The 18,463-nt window shown below is 43.2% G+C and overlaps 1 protein-coding gene across 1 annotated transcript; it reads right to left on the bottom strand.

Moving 5' to 3' along the window:
• Positions 1-1,791: 1,791 nt before the first annotated feature.
• Positions 1,792-17,454, bottom strand: EEF1E1 (eukaryotic translation elongation factor 1 epsilon 1). The gene is made up of 4 exons (XM_075828440.1): positions 17,285-17,454; positions 14,105-14,305; positions 8,207-8,302; positions 1,792-2,435 (listed from the first exon to the last, which is right to left on the bottom strand). Exons 1-4 carry the CDS (start codon positions 17,381-17,383, stop codon positions 2,295-2,297), a joined length of 537 nt encoding a protein of 178 aa, XP_075684555.1. The 5' UTR covers positions 17,384-17,454; the 3' UTR covers positions 1,792-2,294.
• Between the last annotated feature and the right edge of the window lie 1,009 nt (positions 17,455-18,463).

Raw genomic sequence — 18,463 nt, 5'->3', positions numbered from 1 at the left:
AGGCAAGCCTGTAGGACAGTGAGCAACAAGTAATACTTTCATAGACGTATTTAATCTAATCTGCAATAAGATTCGGTATAACCCTAGAGCTTGACTTAAATTGCAATGGGTTAGTGTAATAAATCCAAGTTGTGAGACCAGAATTAGAAGGTACCTGTCTATCCAAAGGCTCAGTGCAACACTCAGATATATGGTCACATATTCGCCTCATCATTTTTGCTATAAAATCCACCTTCTGCCTGAAGAACTCTATAAATAAGTTTTAATAAATCAAGAATAACATTAGGCAAGGACAATATAGAGAAATGTTCCCTGGTAGAATTTATGGTATTTAGAGTTTTGTAATAAAGAGAAGAAGTCAGAATGTCTAAAAACAAATAGTGACAAATATTTGTCACGGAGGGTAGAAAAGTTAGGTTGCAAACGTGTACATATAAATAGATTATTAGGTTTGTATTTTGGTTTCACATGTTAAATTTAATTTTCAAGGCCAATTAGCCTTTTCACGGCGGTCATTAATGGGCTTTATTCCACGGCGCTGCGTTAGAATAAAGTAAACAGAGAAGGGAGCTGTCAAATCTCCCTGCTCTCAGCTGCCAAAGGCAGCTGAGGGCTGGGGGCGTCCCTGCTCTGCCGGGTGAGATCGATATTAGTATCGATCTCACCCGTTTAACCCCTCAGATGCGGTGCTGAATAGCGTGCACCGCATCTGAGTGGTTTTGGAGAGAGGGAGGGAGCTCCCTCTCTCTCCCACCGACACCCGGCGATAAGATCGCCGAGTGTCAGTGTCTCCGATGGCAGCCGGGGGCCTAATAAAGGCCCCCAGGTCTGCCTGTAATGAATGCCTGCTAGGCTATGCCAGAGGCATGACCTAGCAGATGCCTGTCCGTTTTAAACGGACAGGCAGTAATACACTGCAATACAAAAGTATTGCAGTGTATTATAATAGCGATCGGAGGATCGCATAGTGAAGTCCCCTAGTATGACAAGTAAAAAAAAAAGTTTAATAAAGTAAATTAAAAAAAAATGAAAAACACACTTTTTCCCCTTACAAAATGCTTTACTATTAAAAAAACACAATAAAGCAAAAAAGTTACACATATTTGGTATCGCCGCGTCCGTAACGACCCAGATTATAAAGCAGTTACATTATTTAACCCGCACGGTGAACTCTGTAACAATAAAATAAAAAACAATGGAAAAATTGCTGTTTTCTGTTAATCCTGACTTTAAAAAAAATGTGATAAAAAGTGATCAAAAAGTCTCATCTACTCCAAAATGGTACCAATAAAAACTACAAGTCTTCCCGCAAAAAACAAGCCCTCATACAACTGCATCGGCGGAATAATAAAATAGTTATAGCTCTTCGAATGGGACGATGGAAAAACTTAAAAAATGGCTTGGTCATTAGGGCCCAGAATGCAAGCAGGGGGAAGGGGTTAAAAATCACTGTGCCTTTGCTGTGATGCACCGACTTCCTGGTGAGCTTGTAATAGACTTGTGTTTACACCACAGACAATCTGAAGAGGCATAGCTGCAGTAGGGAGGGACAGAGCAGCAATCTTAACCAATGAGGAGGCAGGAGGTGTGTTTCAAACTACCTCAAACTCCATGTATGCACAGGAGCGAAGATCTAGTTATATATCGCAGCTTGGCAATAATGGAGTCGAGCTAGAAAGCAGCCTGGCACGGAGAAATAAAAAAGAAATATAGGATAGCATGATAGGATCTCTCTAGTGAGATCATGTCGTTTTTAAGAAAAAAAACCAAAAAAAAACACTCACCAACAGACATCTTTGCCTCTCTTTATTGGCACAGTGTTTTATAAAAACAGACAAAAACTGCAACACTAAAACAAATTGTTACATCATCTAGGTTAAACATAATACAACGATGAAGTATATTTTTTTTCTGCATTCTGTTGAATTTACAGAAGCTAAACGGTTTAAAATAAATAAGAAAATGGTGTTGTGGTCTTAAATGTTTTAAAAATACTTCAGGCTTTGTTCACATAGGAGTTCCGGTTTCCGTTGTTCTGCTACGTCACAGGGGCAGAACGGAAAAAACATAAGTGCCAGATCCATTGCATGACAGACACCAACGAAACCCATTGACTTTAATGGGTACCCTTGGTTTTTCATCATGGTGTCAATCTTTTTTCCAGCATTTTGGACTGGAACAGAGCCCCCGGCGCAGATGTGAACTGAGCCTTACGCTTGCCATATACAAATGAGGTATGGACATAAATGAGGAAGGGGAAAACACATCTGTGCCTGCAGTTGGGAGCTGATTAGCTAGTGGATATTATTATAGATTCTGTTCTTAATGAAGACCAGGCTTGGGAGATGCTGACGAACGCCTGGGTAATGCTGTATATGACTGAACCAACGAGACACATTGATGTAATTCTCCTTTTCCTGGATTGAAAGGTCAGCCTGGAAATAAAAAAAATAAAAAATAAAATATGAACTCCGCCAAGAAAGTTGTGCACTACATTAAAAGGCGGACTCCATTTGTAAAACCATGCTTTTTACAAGGCTATTTACACTAGCATTATGGCTTCTAATAATGACCGAGGTATGAGGAACCGGTTTTCAAAAGGATTCCAGCGAAATCTGATGGTTCAATATGACTTATGCTGGAATCCCAACTGACACCCAATGGACTTTTACATTTAATAGCAAGAAGAGCGCTGTTAAATATACCTGATATAGCGCTAATGGCAAGAAGAGCGCTGTTAAATATACCTGATATAGCGCGAATGGCAAGAAGAGCGCTGTTAAATATACCTGCTATAGCGCTAATGGCAAGAAGAGCGCTGTTACATATACCTGCTATAGCGCTAATGGCAAGAAGAGCGCTGTTAAATATACCTGATATAGCGCTAATGGCAAGAAGAGCGCTGTTAAATATACCTGATATAGCGCGAATGGCAAGAAGAGCGCTGTTAAATATACCTGCTATAGCGCTAATGGCAAGAAGAGCGCTGTTACATATACCTGCTATAGCGCTAATGGCAAGAAGAGCGCTGTTAAATATACCTGATATAGCGCTAATGGCAAGAAGAGCGCTGTTACATATACCTGCTATAGCGCTAATGGCAAGAAGAGCGCTGTTAAATATACCTGATATAGCGCTAATGGCAAGAAGAGCGCTGTTACATATACCTGCTATAGCGCTAATGGCAAGAAGAGCGCTGTTAAATATACCTGCTATAGCGCTAATGGCAAGAAGAGCGCTGTTAAATATACCTGCTATAGCGCTAATGGCAAGAAGAGCGCTGTTAAATATACCTGATATAGCGCGAATGGCAAGAAGAGCGCTGTTAAATATACCTGCTATAGCGCTAATGGCAAGAAGAGAGCTGTTAAATATACCTGATATAGCGCGAATGGCAAGAAGAGCGCTGTTAAATATACCTGCTATAGCGCTAATGGCAAGAAGAGCGCTGTTACATATACCCGATATAGCGCTAATGGCAAGAAGAGCGCTGTTAAATATACCTGCTATAGCGCTAATGGCAAGAAGAGCGCTGTTACATATACCTGCTATAGCGCTAATGGCAAGAAGAGCGCTGTTAAATATACCTGATATAGCGCGAATGGCAAGAAGAGCGCTGTTAAATATACCTGCTATAGCGCTAATGGCAAGAAGAGCGCTGTTACATATACCTGCTATAGCGCTAATGGCAAGAAGAGCGCTGTTAAATATACCTGCTATAGCGCTAATGGCAAGAAGAGCGCTGTTAAATATACCTGATATAGCGCGAATGGCAAGAAGAGCGCTGTTAAATATACCTGCTATAGCGCTAATGGCAAGAAGAGCGCTGTTAAATATACCTGATATAGCGCGAATGGCAAGAAGAGCGCTGTTAAATATACCTGCTATAGCGCTAATGGCAAGAAGAGCGCTGTTACATATACCCGATATAGCGCTAATGGCAAGAAGAGCGCTGTTAAATATACCTGCTATAGCGCTAATGGCAAGAAGAGCGCTGTTACATATACCCGATATAGCGCTAATGGCAAGAAGAGCGCTGTTACATATACCCGATATAGCGCTAATGGCAAGAAGAGCGCTGTTAAATATACCTGCTATAGCGCTAATGGCAAGAAGAGCGCTGTTACATATACCCGATATAGCGCTAATGGCAAGAAGAGCGCTGTTAAATATACCTGATATAGCGCTAATGGCAAGAAGAGCGCTGTTAAATATACCTGATATAGCGCTAATGGCAAGAAGAGCGCTGTTACATATACCCGATATAGCGCTAATGGCAAGAAGAGCGCTGTTACATATACCCGATATAGCGCTAATGGCAAGAAGAGCGCTGTTACATATACCCGATATAGCGCTAATGGCAAGAAGAGCGCTGTTACATATACCCGATATAGCGCTAATGGCAAGAAGAGCGCTGTTAAATGTACCTGATATAGCGCTAATGACAAGAAGAGCGCTGTTACATATACCCGATATAGCGCTAATGGCAAGAAGAGCGCTGTTACATATACCCGATATAGCGCTAATGGCAAGAAGAGCGCTGTTAAATATACCTGCTATAGCGCTAATGGCAAGAAGAGCGCTGTTAAATATACCTGCTATAGCGCTAATGGCAAGAAGAGCGCTGTTAAATATACCCGATATAGCGCTAATGGCAAGAAGAGCGCTGTTAAATATACCTGCTATAGCGCTAATGGCAAGAAGAGCGCTGTTACATATACCCGATATAGCGCTAATGGCAAGAAGAGCGCTGTTACATATACCCGATATAGCGCTAATGGCAAGAAGAGCGCTGTTAAATGTACCTGATATAGCGCTAATGACAAGAAGAGCGCTGTTACATATACCCGATATAGCGCTAATGGCAAGAAGAGCGCTGTTACATATACCCGATATAGCGCTAATGGCAAGAAGAGCGCTGTTAAATATACCTGCTATAGCGCTAATGGCAAGAAGAGCGCTGTTAAATATACCTGCTATAGCGCTAATGGCAAGAAGAGCGCTGTTAAATATACCTGCTATAGCGCTAATGGCAAGTGGAAACCTTAACAGTAAACAGAGCTAAATGACAAAACGTTGCTGTACATTTACCGCTCAGATCCCCCTATTTGCGTGTTCTAATGCCTCTTCTCCCCAGCTGTCAATGGCTTCCTGTATCGTGACCATGCTGTTCATCAATGTAATAGGCACAATAGCTCTGTTCACTGATAGTTATGCAGACCAGCCCAGAGGACCATAAGGGACATGGGCAGGGACGGACTGCACATCTGGCAAATGTCACCCAGCTTTTGCAATCTCCCCTTTTGTTCCTACTCGGTAGACTCCTCCAGCACCCCCCACCCCCACGTGACCTCTCTCTCTGCATGCTGAGGTGTGCGCTGACTGATGGGAGAGATGGCCACTCTATATCCCACCCTGAAGTCCATCCCCAGCGCAGTCAAGCTGCTGAGAAATCCTGAAGTCTGCCCTCCTCTACCGCCTACTCCGGTGACCATACATCTGCCCTAGGCTAGGGGAGTCCTGCGGTTCTACTCTGCATTTATTCATCAATAGGTTATGCTGGGACTTGTAGTTAGGAGTGGGATTCGGCTGGTCTCTCCAGTTCTTCCAAACTGGTTGTTAAAATAATAGTCGGCTCTGCGAACTGGGGAGGATCCCAACTTAATTTCCCCCGGATTTAATTGTATCCACGTCCTTATGTAGGCGTTGTTTGCACCCTGCAGGAGCCAGCAGAGGAGGCCAGGCTGCCATCTCTAGATGGCAGAGCGGGAACAGGTTCGTATCTTTTACTTGGGTGGGGACACTCATTTTAAGGGGGCACTGTGTATAGATTTTTTTTATTTCATGTATGGTGTTTATTTCAGGGGGCACCGTGTAGTATATTATTTATTTTAGAAGGCACAGTGTATCGTATTATTTTTTTTCTAGGGGCACCATTTATAGAATTATTTCAGCAGCCACGGTGTATTGTATTATTCTTTAACGGGCACAGTGTATTTTATCATTTATTTATGGGGCACAGTGTATAGTATTTATTTCAATGGGCAGAGTGTATACAATTATTTATTTCATTGGGCAGAGTGTATGGTACTAATCTATTCCAGGGCACATTATATAATATTTATTTCACGAGAACCACGTATAGTATTATTTATTCCAGGGGGAACCGTGTATTGTGCTACTTATTTTAGTGGTATCAGCGTTATTAATTTCACGGGGCATAGTGTATTGTATTATTATTGATGGGGGGGGGGTTATGCCATGCATTATTTTGTCTTTGTAACAATGCACCTCGGTACTGTCTATTAAAAGTGCCTAAAATACATTTTAGAATTACATTCAAATTCCAATAAATTTTGATTGCCATTTACAGCAGACAGGGCCATATTTGTAATCCTCCACCTGGGGAAGTGGGTGTGGGGAGGCAGCATGTGCTCGATTGTTCTTTGACAGGATGGAATAGAGACCATAGGGATCTCAATTAGAAATATAGCCCTGCCTCCTGTCAAGAGCAATCAAAATTTTTATGGAGGGAAATTCAAGTTTCACATGGTATTACCCTGGTTTTGTCTACAGATGACGGAGTGCAGTTTGTATTCTGTAAATGTGATAAACATCCTGATCATCTATGAGCCACAAGCACAGAAACATATTTTACATTCACCATACAAGTAAGCCGGTGTGCTTTCAAATTCCAAGACTGAATATGAGTCCCAGTCCTAGGGGTGCTCGGGTCATTGCATTAGCTGGGAGGACAGGTACTGAAGGTAGGCAGGAGAAGAATTAGTTAAAAAGTTAGGTTTAAATGCCATGGACACAATGGTGCGGATTTATTAATACGGTCTTAAAGTTATACAGCTAAGAACTAGACTACATTTTTATCACAGTAGCTCATCTTTAGACACCTCTTACTTAGTTTACTTTAGACCAACTTTTTGCGCCAATGTTGCACATTTTAGGCCATACCTACTTTTCATCTAAAATATGCCCCGTTTATCGAGCGAGGTGCAAAATATGCCTCAAACAGTTACCAAATGTGGAGCACGACATGTAACTTTTGAATGGTAAATCGGCCCCTATGTTCCTAAGGGCTTATTTAGACAAACGTGATATACGTCCATGCAATGCGCGTGATTTTCACGCGCCTCGCACGGACCTATGTTAGCCAATGGGGCTGTTCAGACAGTCAGTGATTTTTACGCAGCATGTGTCCGCTGCGTAAAACTCACGACATGTCCTATATTTGTGCGTTTCTCGCGCATCACGCACCCATTGAAGTCAATGGGTGTGTGAAAATCACGCGCAGCACACGGAACCACTTCCGTGTGACGCGCCTGATTCGCGCAACAGCAGTATAAACTATGAATGAAAACAGAAAAGCACCACGCGCTTTTCTGTTTACAAACAGAGTGTCATAATGATGGCGGCTGCACGAAAATCACGCAGCCGCACATCATATGCTGCTGACACACGGAGCTGTTATGTACGCTTGTGTGAATCCGGCCCAACGCTGATGTTTCCACGTGCCAATAGGAGGCCTTTACAGTTATGTTTACTAAGGTCATGTTTACACGGCGTAATTTGGAGGCTGAAAAAAATTATTCATAATACACGTCAAAAGCGCATCCTTTAAACATTGTTTTTGAATACGTGGATTTTGATTTGTTTTTGGACGCATTTATTTCATGAGTTCAACGGGAGGCAGAAGACGCAAAAGAATACACGATACATAAAACAAGTCAAGAATTGACAGGCCGCTTTTACACTATTCTTACTTCAGTTACACACGTGTAAAGAAAAAATAAATAAAATGCAGCGTATGTACGAAAGGCGTATTTTCCCATTGAGGTCAATTGGAAGCTTTAGACAGGCGTTTTTAGCGTGTGTTTTGGCACGTAAAGCATGCGGAAATACACGCTGAAGTAACGACACGTGACTGGGGCCCAATGCCGATTTAACATTCCTCAAGATGGCACTTTGGGTCCCGAGGCTGACGAGCAGCAATGGAGGTTATTCAGCTACAAAAGACCCACTACCCGGCAAGGTAAGCTAATTCTTGGCCTATTCTACTTGCTACGTAAATGTACAACGCAAACTTTGAACTGCAAAATGTGATAACTTTATTAAATTAAAACTAGCACAAACATTTTTAAAAAATAGGTGACAGGTTTACTTTAAATAAGATTTTTTCTTGAAAAATACTTACTATAATCGGATGCAACCCGTAATAAGTTAAGATATCAGCCAAAGTGATTTTATTTCCTGCCATGTATACTTTATCCTCCAAATAGGAATTTAGATCCTAGAAAACAAAATATAGTAACAGAGAAATCAATAATGAGCACCTAATAATCGCACATTGAACAATCACATATTACATAAACACACCTTATCTACAGGTAGCAAAAGAAAGTCAAAGGCTATGTACACCTTTCATGGGCATTTTTTTTTTTTTTAATAAACAGGTCAGTGTGTTTGGTGTAACTTTTTACTTAGTTTTTATTTAAAATGAATCTTACTTTTTTAGATGGAGCTGCTCTGTATACAGAGCAGCTGTATGTAGCACTAAATCCTGTTCCAGTCAGGTCCGCAAAGTTCACTGGTTCAGTGCCAGCGGGTCCTGCGTGTCTCTGACATGCAGGTTCCACTTGTTATTCATCACATCTAAGGTTCACAACATAGATGTGATAGATTACAGGTGGATCCCCACTGACACTGTACCCGTCAGGTCCACGGGACTGATGGATGCAGGTCTTTTTTACAATTTTTGCTGTATTTTTATTTTCTTCCATATGGTATAATTTGACATGTTTTCCTATGTTGGCAACCAGAGGGAGCACTTCCCAGAATTACAGGAAGGTGAATAAGGCAAAGCAACCGTAAATGTGGGAGGGAATCTCACCCCCCCCCCCCCCTACAAGCCAGGAAAAGGTGTCTTCAAATTGCTAAGCAGTGTCCGGCTGCCATTTTGGGTGTGATTGTTGAAATGCAGCTGGCAGAAGCTATAGGACACACCAAAAGGCTAAGGCCGGATTCACACTGACATGTCCGTTTTGCACGCGCAAAAGTTCCGTATGTCATCAGCATATGGTGCGCGGCTGCGTGATTTTCGCGCAGCCGGCATCATGATGACACTCTGGTTTTATGTTTCCAAACAGAAAAGCACGTGGTGCTTTTCTGTTTTCATTCATTTATTTTACTGCTGTTGCGTGAATCACGCGCGGCACCCGGAAGTGCTTCCGTGTGCCGAGCGCGATTTGCACGCACCCATTGACTTCAATGGGTGCGTGCAGCGCGAAACACGGGCAAATATAGGACATGTCATGAGTTTCAAGCAGCGGACATACGCCGAATGAAATTCACTGACAGTCTGAACGGCCCCATTCATTAACACAGGTCCATGCGACGTGCGTGAAAATCACACGTGTAGCACGGACGTATTATACGTTCGTGTGAATAAGGCCTAAGGGTATGTTACCACAAAATTTTAAACATATTTGCTGTTAAAGCAAACAAAAGCCCTATTTTACGGCTAGCTGCATTAGTGTAGGCTAAAATATAACTTTTATTAATTATTCCTAAAAGGACAATGCAAGGAAAACACACACACTTTTAAAAGTTCGCCAATGTTCACTGACAGTGAGAGGACGGATTGACACGTTGCTATAAAGCACTCGCTCAGTGCGGACTAAGTGTCAGAGTGAGGACAGCGCCTGCAGAAACGCTGTATTGTTACAGTTAAACAGGAGGTATCACTGACTGCCGATGGAACATTGAATTAAAAATTGAAGAGAAGCCCCCCCCGACATGTTTCGCTACGAACGTAGCGTCCTCAGGGGTTCAAATGGGGCTACTGGCCAGAAGGGTCTTTCTGGCTTTAGTAAGGGTATGTTCACACGCTTACTAAACAAAAAGGGAAAACAGCTCCTGATTTTCAGCCATTTTTTTAATCCAACTCGCGTTTTTTACGGCCGTTTTTGGAGCTGTTTTTCTATAGAGAATGTAAAACCGCTCCAAAAACGTCCCAAGAAGTGATATGCACTTCTTTTTGGCGGGCGTCTTTTTACGTGCCGTTTTTGGAAAATGGGCGCGTAAAAAATGGTCCCGTCAGAACAGAACGCCGTAGTTCCCATTGAAACGGGCAGACGTTTGTAGACTTTCTGCTTCCGATTTTTCAGCCGTTTTTCGGGACGTTTACGGCCCGAAAAACGGCTGAAAACACTGCGTGCGAACATACCCTTAGAATGATGAAAGTGAAGTGAATGACTTTTCAGTTCACAGGTTCACATGGCGTGTATTTGACACGTTTTTTTTTGCACATTATACATGCCTCTCCTGCCTGCTAAATGTCTTTATCCCTCCATCCTGCTCACAGTCTCCTCCAGCGTCACCATACAATCTTGCTGACAGTCTCCTCCGCAGTGGAGGAGACTGTCACACCACTCTGTGATAAGAATAACCATCTGCTGCTGACAGTCTCCTACCCGACCTCCTGCTAACGGATACCTCACCTCCTCACCCGATCACAGTCCGCACACACAATACATCTAGCGTCGGGGGGGGGGGGGGGGGGTCACGAGAGCGGGCGTCTGTGAGAGAGAGGGACAGACAGACACAGACACACCTTACCTGCAGTGCAGCCAGTCCTCATAATGGCGCCTGCTATCTCCCTACAAAGCAGCTTCCCTGCTGTGTGACTCTGAACTGCGGCTGCACAGTACAGAGCCAGGTGCAATGAACGGCTCACGTTCATTGTGTCCTATGCCCTGTAGCTGCCGTATTCCATCTGTGTATGTGTCGTTAAGAGACACATACACACATGAAATAAAACATGGCAGCCCCCAGTACAGTAAGAAAGTGTCAAAAAAAACAAAACTTTGTGTGTGAAAAATGTAATAGTCAATATATTTTATTAAATAAAAAAACATTAATTAAAAAAAATAAAAATAAATGACACTGTTCCTTTAAACACAATGAATTACTAGAATGTTATGTTACCACACAATACCTTTCACTACTTGTAGAAATCATTTTGTAAATAAAACAATTGGTTTCTTTGCGGCTATTGGTATGAAAATCTATTTGATTTGTATTTCAACAGTTCCAAATGCAACTTACTCCTTCAACCACAGCCAATGAATTCATTGAAAACAAGTCAACAGTTAAAGGGGTTGTTTGCTTAAAAGGGTCCCCCAACAATTAGATGATCACAGGGTATACCCCCCCCCCCCCCCAGCAGTCTGCTGTAATCTGCAGTGGAACCTGGCAGCAAGTGTTGAATTCTCCTTCAGTGCCATCACAGAGAAAAATTAAATGGTCACTAACTCTTCAGCAATAGTCATTAATCAATAGTACAAGCGAATAATATTTTTTTTAAATGTATCTTTAGAGAAAAAAAGCCTTGTTCTCCAATTATTAGGCTCCTATCCTCTCCCTCCTAACAACTGAGGGTATGTGCACACGTAGTGACCAAAAACGTCTGAAAATACGGAGCTGTTTTCAAGGGAAAACAGCCCCTGATTTTCAGACGTTTTTTGAGCAACTCACATTTTTCGCGGCGTTTTTTACGTCTGTTTTTGGAGCTCTTTTCATTGGAGTCTATGAGAAAACGGCTCTAAAAACGTCCAAAGAAGTGTCCTGCACTTCTTTTGACGAGGCTGTATTTTTACGCGTCGTCGTTTTACAGCTGTCAAACGACGACACGTAAATTACAGGTTGTCTGCACAGTACGTCGGCAAACCCATTCAAATGAATGGGCAGATGTTTGCCGACGTATTGTAGCCCTATTTTCAGGCGTAAAACGAGGCATAATACGCCTCGTATACGTCTGAAAATAGGTTGTGTGAACCCAGCCTAACTCATACTAAATTTACTGCTAAAATCCGTCTCCTCAAGACAAGACTGACTCCGCTCACTGAAGGATCAGGTTACAACTGCCCATAGAAGTCTATGGAATGGTAAGTGAAGGAGGAGGAAGGAGCAGGGATAGAGAGAGCTGCAGCAACTTTTAGCAAGGAGCCCCACACACGAGCGTGTTCAGTCCGTGATATACGGTCCGTATGTCGGCCGCATTTCCCGAACTGAACACACTGCAGGGAGCCGGGCTCCTAGCATCATAGTTATCTATGACGCTACGTGTCACTGCCTTGCTGCGGAAAACTGTCCCGTACTGAAAACAGGATTACAGTACAGGACAGTTTTCCCGCAACGAGGCAGGGACTCGTAGCGTCATAGATAACTATGATGCTAGGAGCCCGGCTCCCTGCAGTGTGTTCAGTCCGGGAAATGCGGCCGACATACGGACCGTATATCACGGACTGAACACGCTTGTGTGAATCCGGCTTTAGTGTTACATTTTACCCCAGTGCTGGATTCACAGCTGCGCATTACTGCCCCACCCAGTAGCTCAGGGTAAACGAAACCGCGAGACAGCCGTTAAAACAACGGCCACCACACGGACACATTTATTTCAATGGGTCCGTTCACAAGCCCGTTGTTTTAATGGACCGTGTGAAGCAGCCGTTGAAAAATAGAACATGTCCTATTTTCTTCTGTTTTCATGGATCCCCTGATAGACTATGAGGGATCCGTGAAAACGGGTCCCGCACAGGTGCAACTCGGACGTGAAAAACTGCCATTTTTCATGTCCGAGTTTGCACTCATTCGTCTGAATAAGCTCTTAGAGATCGAGCCTGCAGAAGGGAAAACTGCTAAAAAAAAATAAAAAAATGCAGAATACAAAATCATATAATGACCAGAAACAGTTAGTTATTCCTTAAGTACTCTCGTACGCTTATTCTAAAAAGCCACCTGAAAAATTAGGTACATTTTAAAGACTACGCACACTTCTTTTTAGCAAATATTTTTTATTAAATGAATGTATTTAGTCTGTCTACCCGTTTCCCTTAGTTCACCTAAGTTAACTTTGAGAGAACTGAAAGTGTACATAACTTTTCAGGTGACTTCAGAATAAGCTAAAAAAGAAAATATTTGAAGCAGCACAAATCCTGATATCAGGAGCGGTGTCACGCTGTAAGATCAGACAAACCCAGTCTGACGTAATGTAATCTTCAGAAAAAGCGTGGTGAACAGCAGCCTTGGGAGACGTGTGCTGCTGTTCACCATGCTTTTTCAGAATAAGCTGTCATATGTGTGTACATGAGTAAGAATTTCTGACCATTATAAGACTTGTATTCTGCATTTTTTTTTCAGCAGCTTTCCCCATAGCAGGCTCTAATTCTCACTTGTCTCCGAGCTACTGGGTGAAACCTGACAGACAACTTCTAGTTACAAACTACACACAAAAAAAAAAGTTCGATTTTTTTTTTTTTTTTTTTATATACACTTCTTTATGCATCTAGTACTGTTCTTGATGTACCACCCAAATTCACAATTCTGATAGTTGCTATAGGAAACAGTCGACAGGCAGATCCTATAATGCAATGCTTCTTGCTGCACTGCATTCTGGGAGAGCGAGTTTTCCTTACTAGTTTTATTCGATAACTGCACAGTGCTTCATAAAATTCCCAAAATGCAAGTCACCACAGCAAGCTCTGTGTCAACATATACATTATACATTATATATACAAGATCGCTCAGCAGAGGCACTAGTAAAGCAGCATTATGGACTGCTTGGCTACAGGAGCATGTTTAGCCTTTCAGAAAATAGAATTAGTACCCCTTCCTCAATTTTAACATGAGACGGTGGCACTAGCCCCACATAACAAGGGTTTTCAGAGGTAAGCAACGTTCTACTCTGGTCACATATATAAAACCACCTCCATGGTCAAGCCCTCAGAAGACTTCCGTAGTCGCTAGTGTGTCAGACTCATTGTAAAGCCCATAGTAAAACGCAACATACTTACCTGTTCCTTGTATTAGCAGCTGTTGTATTGTATTATATTGTATTGTATTATATTGTATTGTATTGGCACATAAAGAAGATCCCTCCACTATTAGGTAACCAAAGCTTCAACTAAATGACCCCAATTGAGGTGTCTGAAATTCTTTATCCGCTTCCATTTATACAAGCAACAAAAACCCAATGGACGGACAATTCTAATAGAACACAAAACATAACATGAAATAAATTCTCATTTCTGACCTTGAGTGCAGTTCTGACCTCTTCCCTGGAGGTTAATCTGTCGATGTGTGTGGTTCGGTATTCCAGCCATTGCTGCACAATTGCCTTCTCTTCAATAGAAACACCCAAGAGTTCCTCTTTCTTGGCCTGCGTAGCTAAATGGGAAGCAATGGTGGCAAGGCCTGCAAAGATGGGACCCTTATTGGTCTGAAGGACAGGAATCTGCCGAGAAATAAAAAGAAAAATACGTTTATAATAAAATCTGAAAGATGGCCTACCAAGGAGAAACCTATGGGCGGGCTCACGAGACTGCTGTTAGGCCTCATGCACGCGACCGTAGATTTTGTCCGTAATTCATTTTTATGGTCGACGGACACCTTCCCGTATATTTACGGGAAGGTGTTCGTGCCGTAGAAACCTTCTGCAAAAAACAGGACGTCCTATTTTATAATTTTACGGACCGTGCTACCAGCAAGGCCCGCAAATGCAGACGGCTGTCCGTGCCCGTAGTCATGGACCGTGATTACTGACACGATCGTGTGCCCCATGCCTTACTCCTGCCTGCAGAAGATTGAAGGGTGTGGATGCAGCCACGGACAAGGGATTTGTCTGGTGACAGATGGCCTTTAGAAAAATTTGTCCGCCCTTGAACAAAAGAGGAGGAAACGCGGTGGAAAGCTGGCCTTTGTGTCAGGGTTGCCAACCGTCCGTAAATTTACAGACAGTTCGTAAAAAACTAGTGTGTTTTTTTTCTGCCATCCGTAGTGTCCGGCAGAAAAAAACACCGTTCGGGATTTTTTTTCACTTCCCCTGAATCCCCACAGAAAATGTGCACTGCACATGCACCATAATTTACATGCGCACTTGCGCAGTGCAATGGGGAAAGGCTCTCTGTCTGACTGAGGTCGGGTGGGGACCGGTCACCTTACCTCACAATAGGCCGAGACCAGTGGGGGACCTGGTAGGGGTGGAGGGAGTGTGTGGGACTCCCCAATAACAGCCCCGCTAGCAGCACTCCCGCTCTAAATGGGAAAGCTGCAAGCGGGGCTGTGATTGGCGAGTCCCACCACAAGCAGCAGCCAGAAGTGGAGTGTTCACCTGGCGGTACCTGACCCGCAACCAACACCGTGACCGACTGTCTCTTTCTGGCTCGAGCCGGTGGGAGACAAAGGCCTAATTCACACGACCGTGTTTGGTCCGTGATATACGGTCCGCATGTCTTTAGTATTTCCCGGCCCGAACACAGTGCAGAAAGGAACAGTACTAGCATCATAGTTATGTACGATGCCAGAAGTCCCTGCCTCGCTGCGGGAAAACTGTCCCGTACTGTAATCATGTTTTTAGCACGAGACAGTAAGTAGTTCCGCGGAGAGGCAGGGACACCTAGCGTTATACACGACTATGATGCTAGGAACTTGGCCCCCTGCAAGGTTTTTGGCCCTGGAAATACTGCCGACATGCGGACTGTATATCAATGACCGAACACGGTCATGTGAATTAGGCCTAATAGAGTGAGTGCTTAACTGACTTACTAGTTGGAAAGTTTATAGAACACTGTCAAGGAGTATTGAATATCAGGGTCTCACATTAGCCTTACATGAGAAAGGTCCCTGGTTCAAAGCCGGGCAGAAGTTTTTGTTCATCATCATATCACTTTAATCGTTTTTTTTTAAATTCAACTTGAGTTGTGCCCGTACTCATCTTTTTATCCCACTTGTGTGATCACTTATAAAAAGGTGTTACTCATGCTCTTTATTATCACTTAGGCCTCATGCACATAACCGTCCTTTTGATCCGCAATTACGGATCCGTAATTGGGTATCAAAATACGGATCCATGCATTTCTATGGCCCACATACACCTTCCTGTATATTTACGGGTAAGTGTCTGGGCCGTAGAAATGACCCGCAAAAAATAGGAAATGTTATTTATTTATTTTTTTTAATTTGCAGACCGTGCTCCTATACAAATGCGGGTGACTGTTCGATATGTACGGATGCCTCTTGTAGGGGTAGCTTATAGGGTATGGAGTCATCTGTATTCGCCTATGCACTGGTTCCATAGAGAGTCATATGTAATCAGGATAGGAAACTACATCTCTCCGATCCGCTCTTTCCACTGTCATCGGCGTCTTACAGTTTCAACCATTTGAGGGACCGAGACTGCCTTATCTCCACCCAGGGAAGCTCCAGTGATAACTGTCCAGTTGGTGGAGATAAAATTGTCAGAGTCCCCCAAATGTTTGCATGAGATGCCAATGCCTGCAGAGAGAGAAGATTCGAGAACCAGCGAGTGCCCTGCTTCCTGTTGCTGAGGGAGAGAACTTTGCACCCGCTATCTAGGTCCTTCTGCAAGTGGCAGTAGAGGCAACTCACCAGCAGGTGGGGGAAAGAGGACAGACACATTTGGAGATGTGCACTTTAAGGAAGTGGTGGGGCAGTAGAGGCGAGGTCCTGGCTGGACTACGGGCGCTCTCTGAATTTTGATGCTCTGCTCTGGACTCTGGCTGCATCTCCAGTGATATGGACAGTTACGTTATTGGAGGTTTACAACGTATACGTTTAACGGAGGCCTGTGATGGATGTCACACAGTGGCATTCATCACCCATGAGCTCTCATGTTAAAACAAAAAAAATTTGACTTTTTTTTAACTGGATACCATTTTTTTGGAATAGTGTAACTACAATATTTCATACTGTTTTTTTTTTTTTTTTTGCAGTATACACACGAATATTGCGCAGAAGCCAAATAGAAACGTTTTGTGCTTTCGTACGGCTAATGTAATCCATATGGCCACATCTAGCGATGTGATCAGGACCTCAGTATCAGGTCATGCGATTTCAGACTATTAATTTAACCATATACAAGAAATAGTAGTTGGTTAAACTGGCAGAAGTGACTGTACCAGTCACATGATCACATTATGCCAAGGCCAGCGTTTACACAGCAAGTGGGGCATATATCATTTTTTTTCTCTCAAACTCCTATTGAAATGCCCTCGGCCATAAGGACAGGCGATATAAGTGTTTCAGGAGTCCATTGCTTGACAGCTGTCCTTACTCTATCTATACAGATTGCCACCACCTGAAAGCGTTACATAGAAGGGTCTGACTGCTGTCTTCCCCCGAACTCGCCGGATTTATAACATAAGACCATCAATAGTCTCATACATAAGAGTTCTCTGCGCCCGTGCGAGCTCACCTTGCTGCTCCCGAGGGCACGGCTGCTGTACTTTCCTGCCTTTAGCCCGAGACATTTCTCCAACGCGGTCAGCTCCTCCACCGCCATCTTGGTTGGCATGTCACAAAGACAGCACACGCTGCCAACCACACAGCTGAGGCGTTTACCGCCCCTCCGTAAACCGCTCCTTCTAATTGGTCAGAATAAAGGCAGTGGCCTTGTCCAACGTACATCCCTTGCGATGATTGGTCAACATTACCAACTGTAGAATCATAGAGTTGGAAGAACGCGAGAATCATTTGCAGCGTTTCCACTTCCTAGTTTACAGCGTTCTAGATTTGGTGATTCCTCCAAGAGAGTGGGCGTTCATTTTTGCGCAATTGTCTCATAAGTGCTGGACCTGCTGTTAGTCCTGGCGCTGGTGCTGGTGCTGGTCACATCTTCACATGATTGTTATAGGATGCAGCCGTTCCTATCATTTTTATTATGTTTAATCCTGGATGCTGGATTACATTTTATAAATGAATATCTCTTTTCATTGGGGTGCAGGAAAAGTTAACTACCTGTGGCAACGGTGATTTTAAGGGGCTGTCTGGGAATTTGGGAGGGGGTTTCAGGAACCTGTGTGAAACAAAATAATAAAAACAACAAACTTTCTAAAGACTTCGGCTCTGTACATCTGTGTAGTTGTTTCTGTCACAAAAGGAAACCACCACACTGCTGGATCCCTCACATGACCGACGGATCCCATTGACTTATAATGGGGGTTGTCAGATTCCGCCACGTTGATTGTCATTTTGACAGGAATAATAACGGAGCCTCTGATGCAGATGTGAACAGAGCTTTATTATTTGCATGCTTCCTCTGTCCCCCACCGCTGTTTCCCACAGACAAGTTTTGTCCATAGCGTCTTGCAGAAGTTATTGGATAATTCATTCATGGACAGAATGTGGGAGATTTATCAAAAGTGTATAAACGTACGAATTGGTGGAAATGGCGTAAATAGGGCCAATTTTATCAAAGTGGCGCATGTGGCATGATACATTTGACTCCGCTTGCTAGACATGTTAAACCCTTTTCATTGCCTTGTGCCTTATATTACGAAACTCAATTCAGAGCCTTTCTGCTTATTACAGAGTACAGGCGGCTGTATAAACAGCCATAGTCTGCTCATGGATTTACTGGGCAGCAGTCAGAAAT

This window comes from Rhinoderma darwinii, chromosome 5 (genome assembly GCF_050947455.1).
Source record: "Rhinoderma darwinii isolate aRhiDar2 chromosome 5, aRhiDar2.hap1, whole genome shotgun sequence".
Taxonomy (NCBI): Eukaryota; Metazoa; Chordata; class Amphibia; order Anura; family Rhinodermatidae; genus Rhinoderma; species Rhinoderma darwinii.
This window is presented reverse-complemented; position numbering and strand designations above follow the sequence as displayed.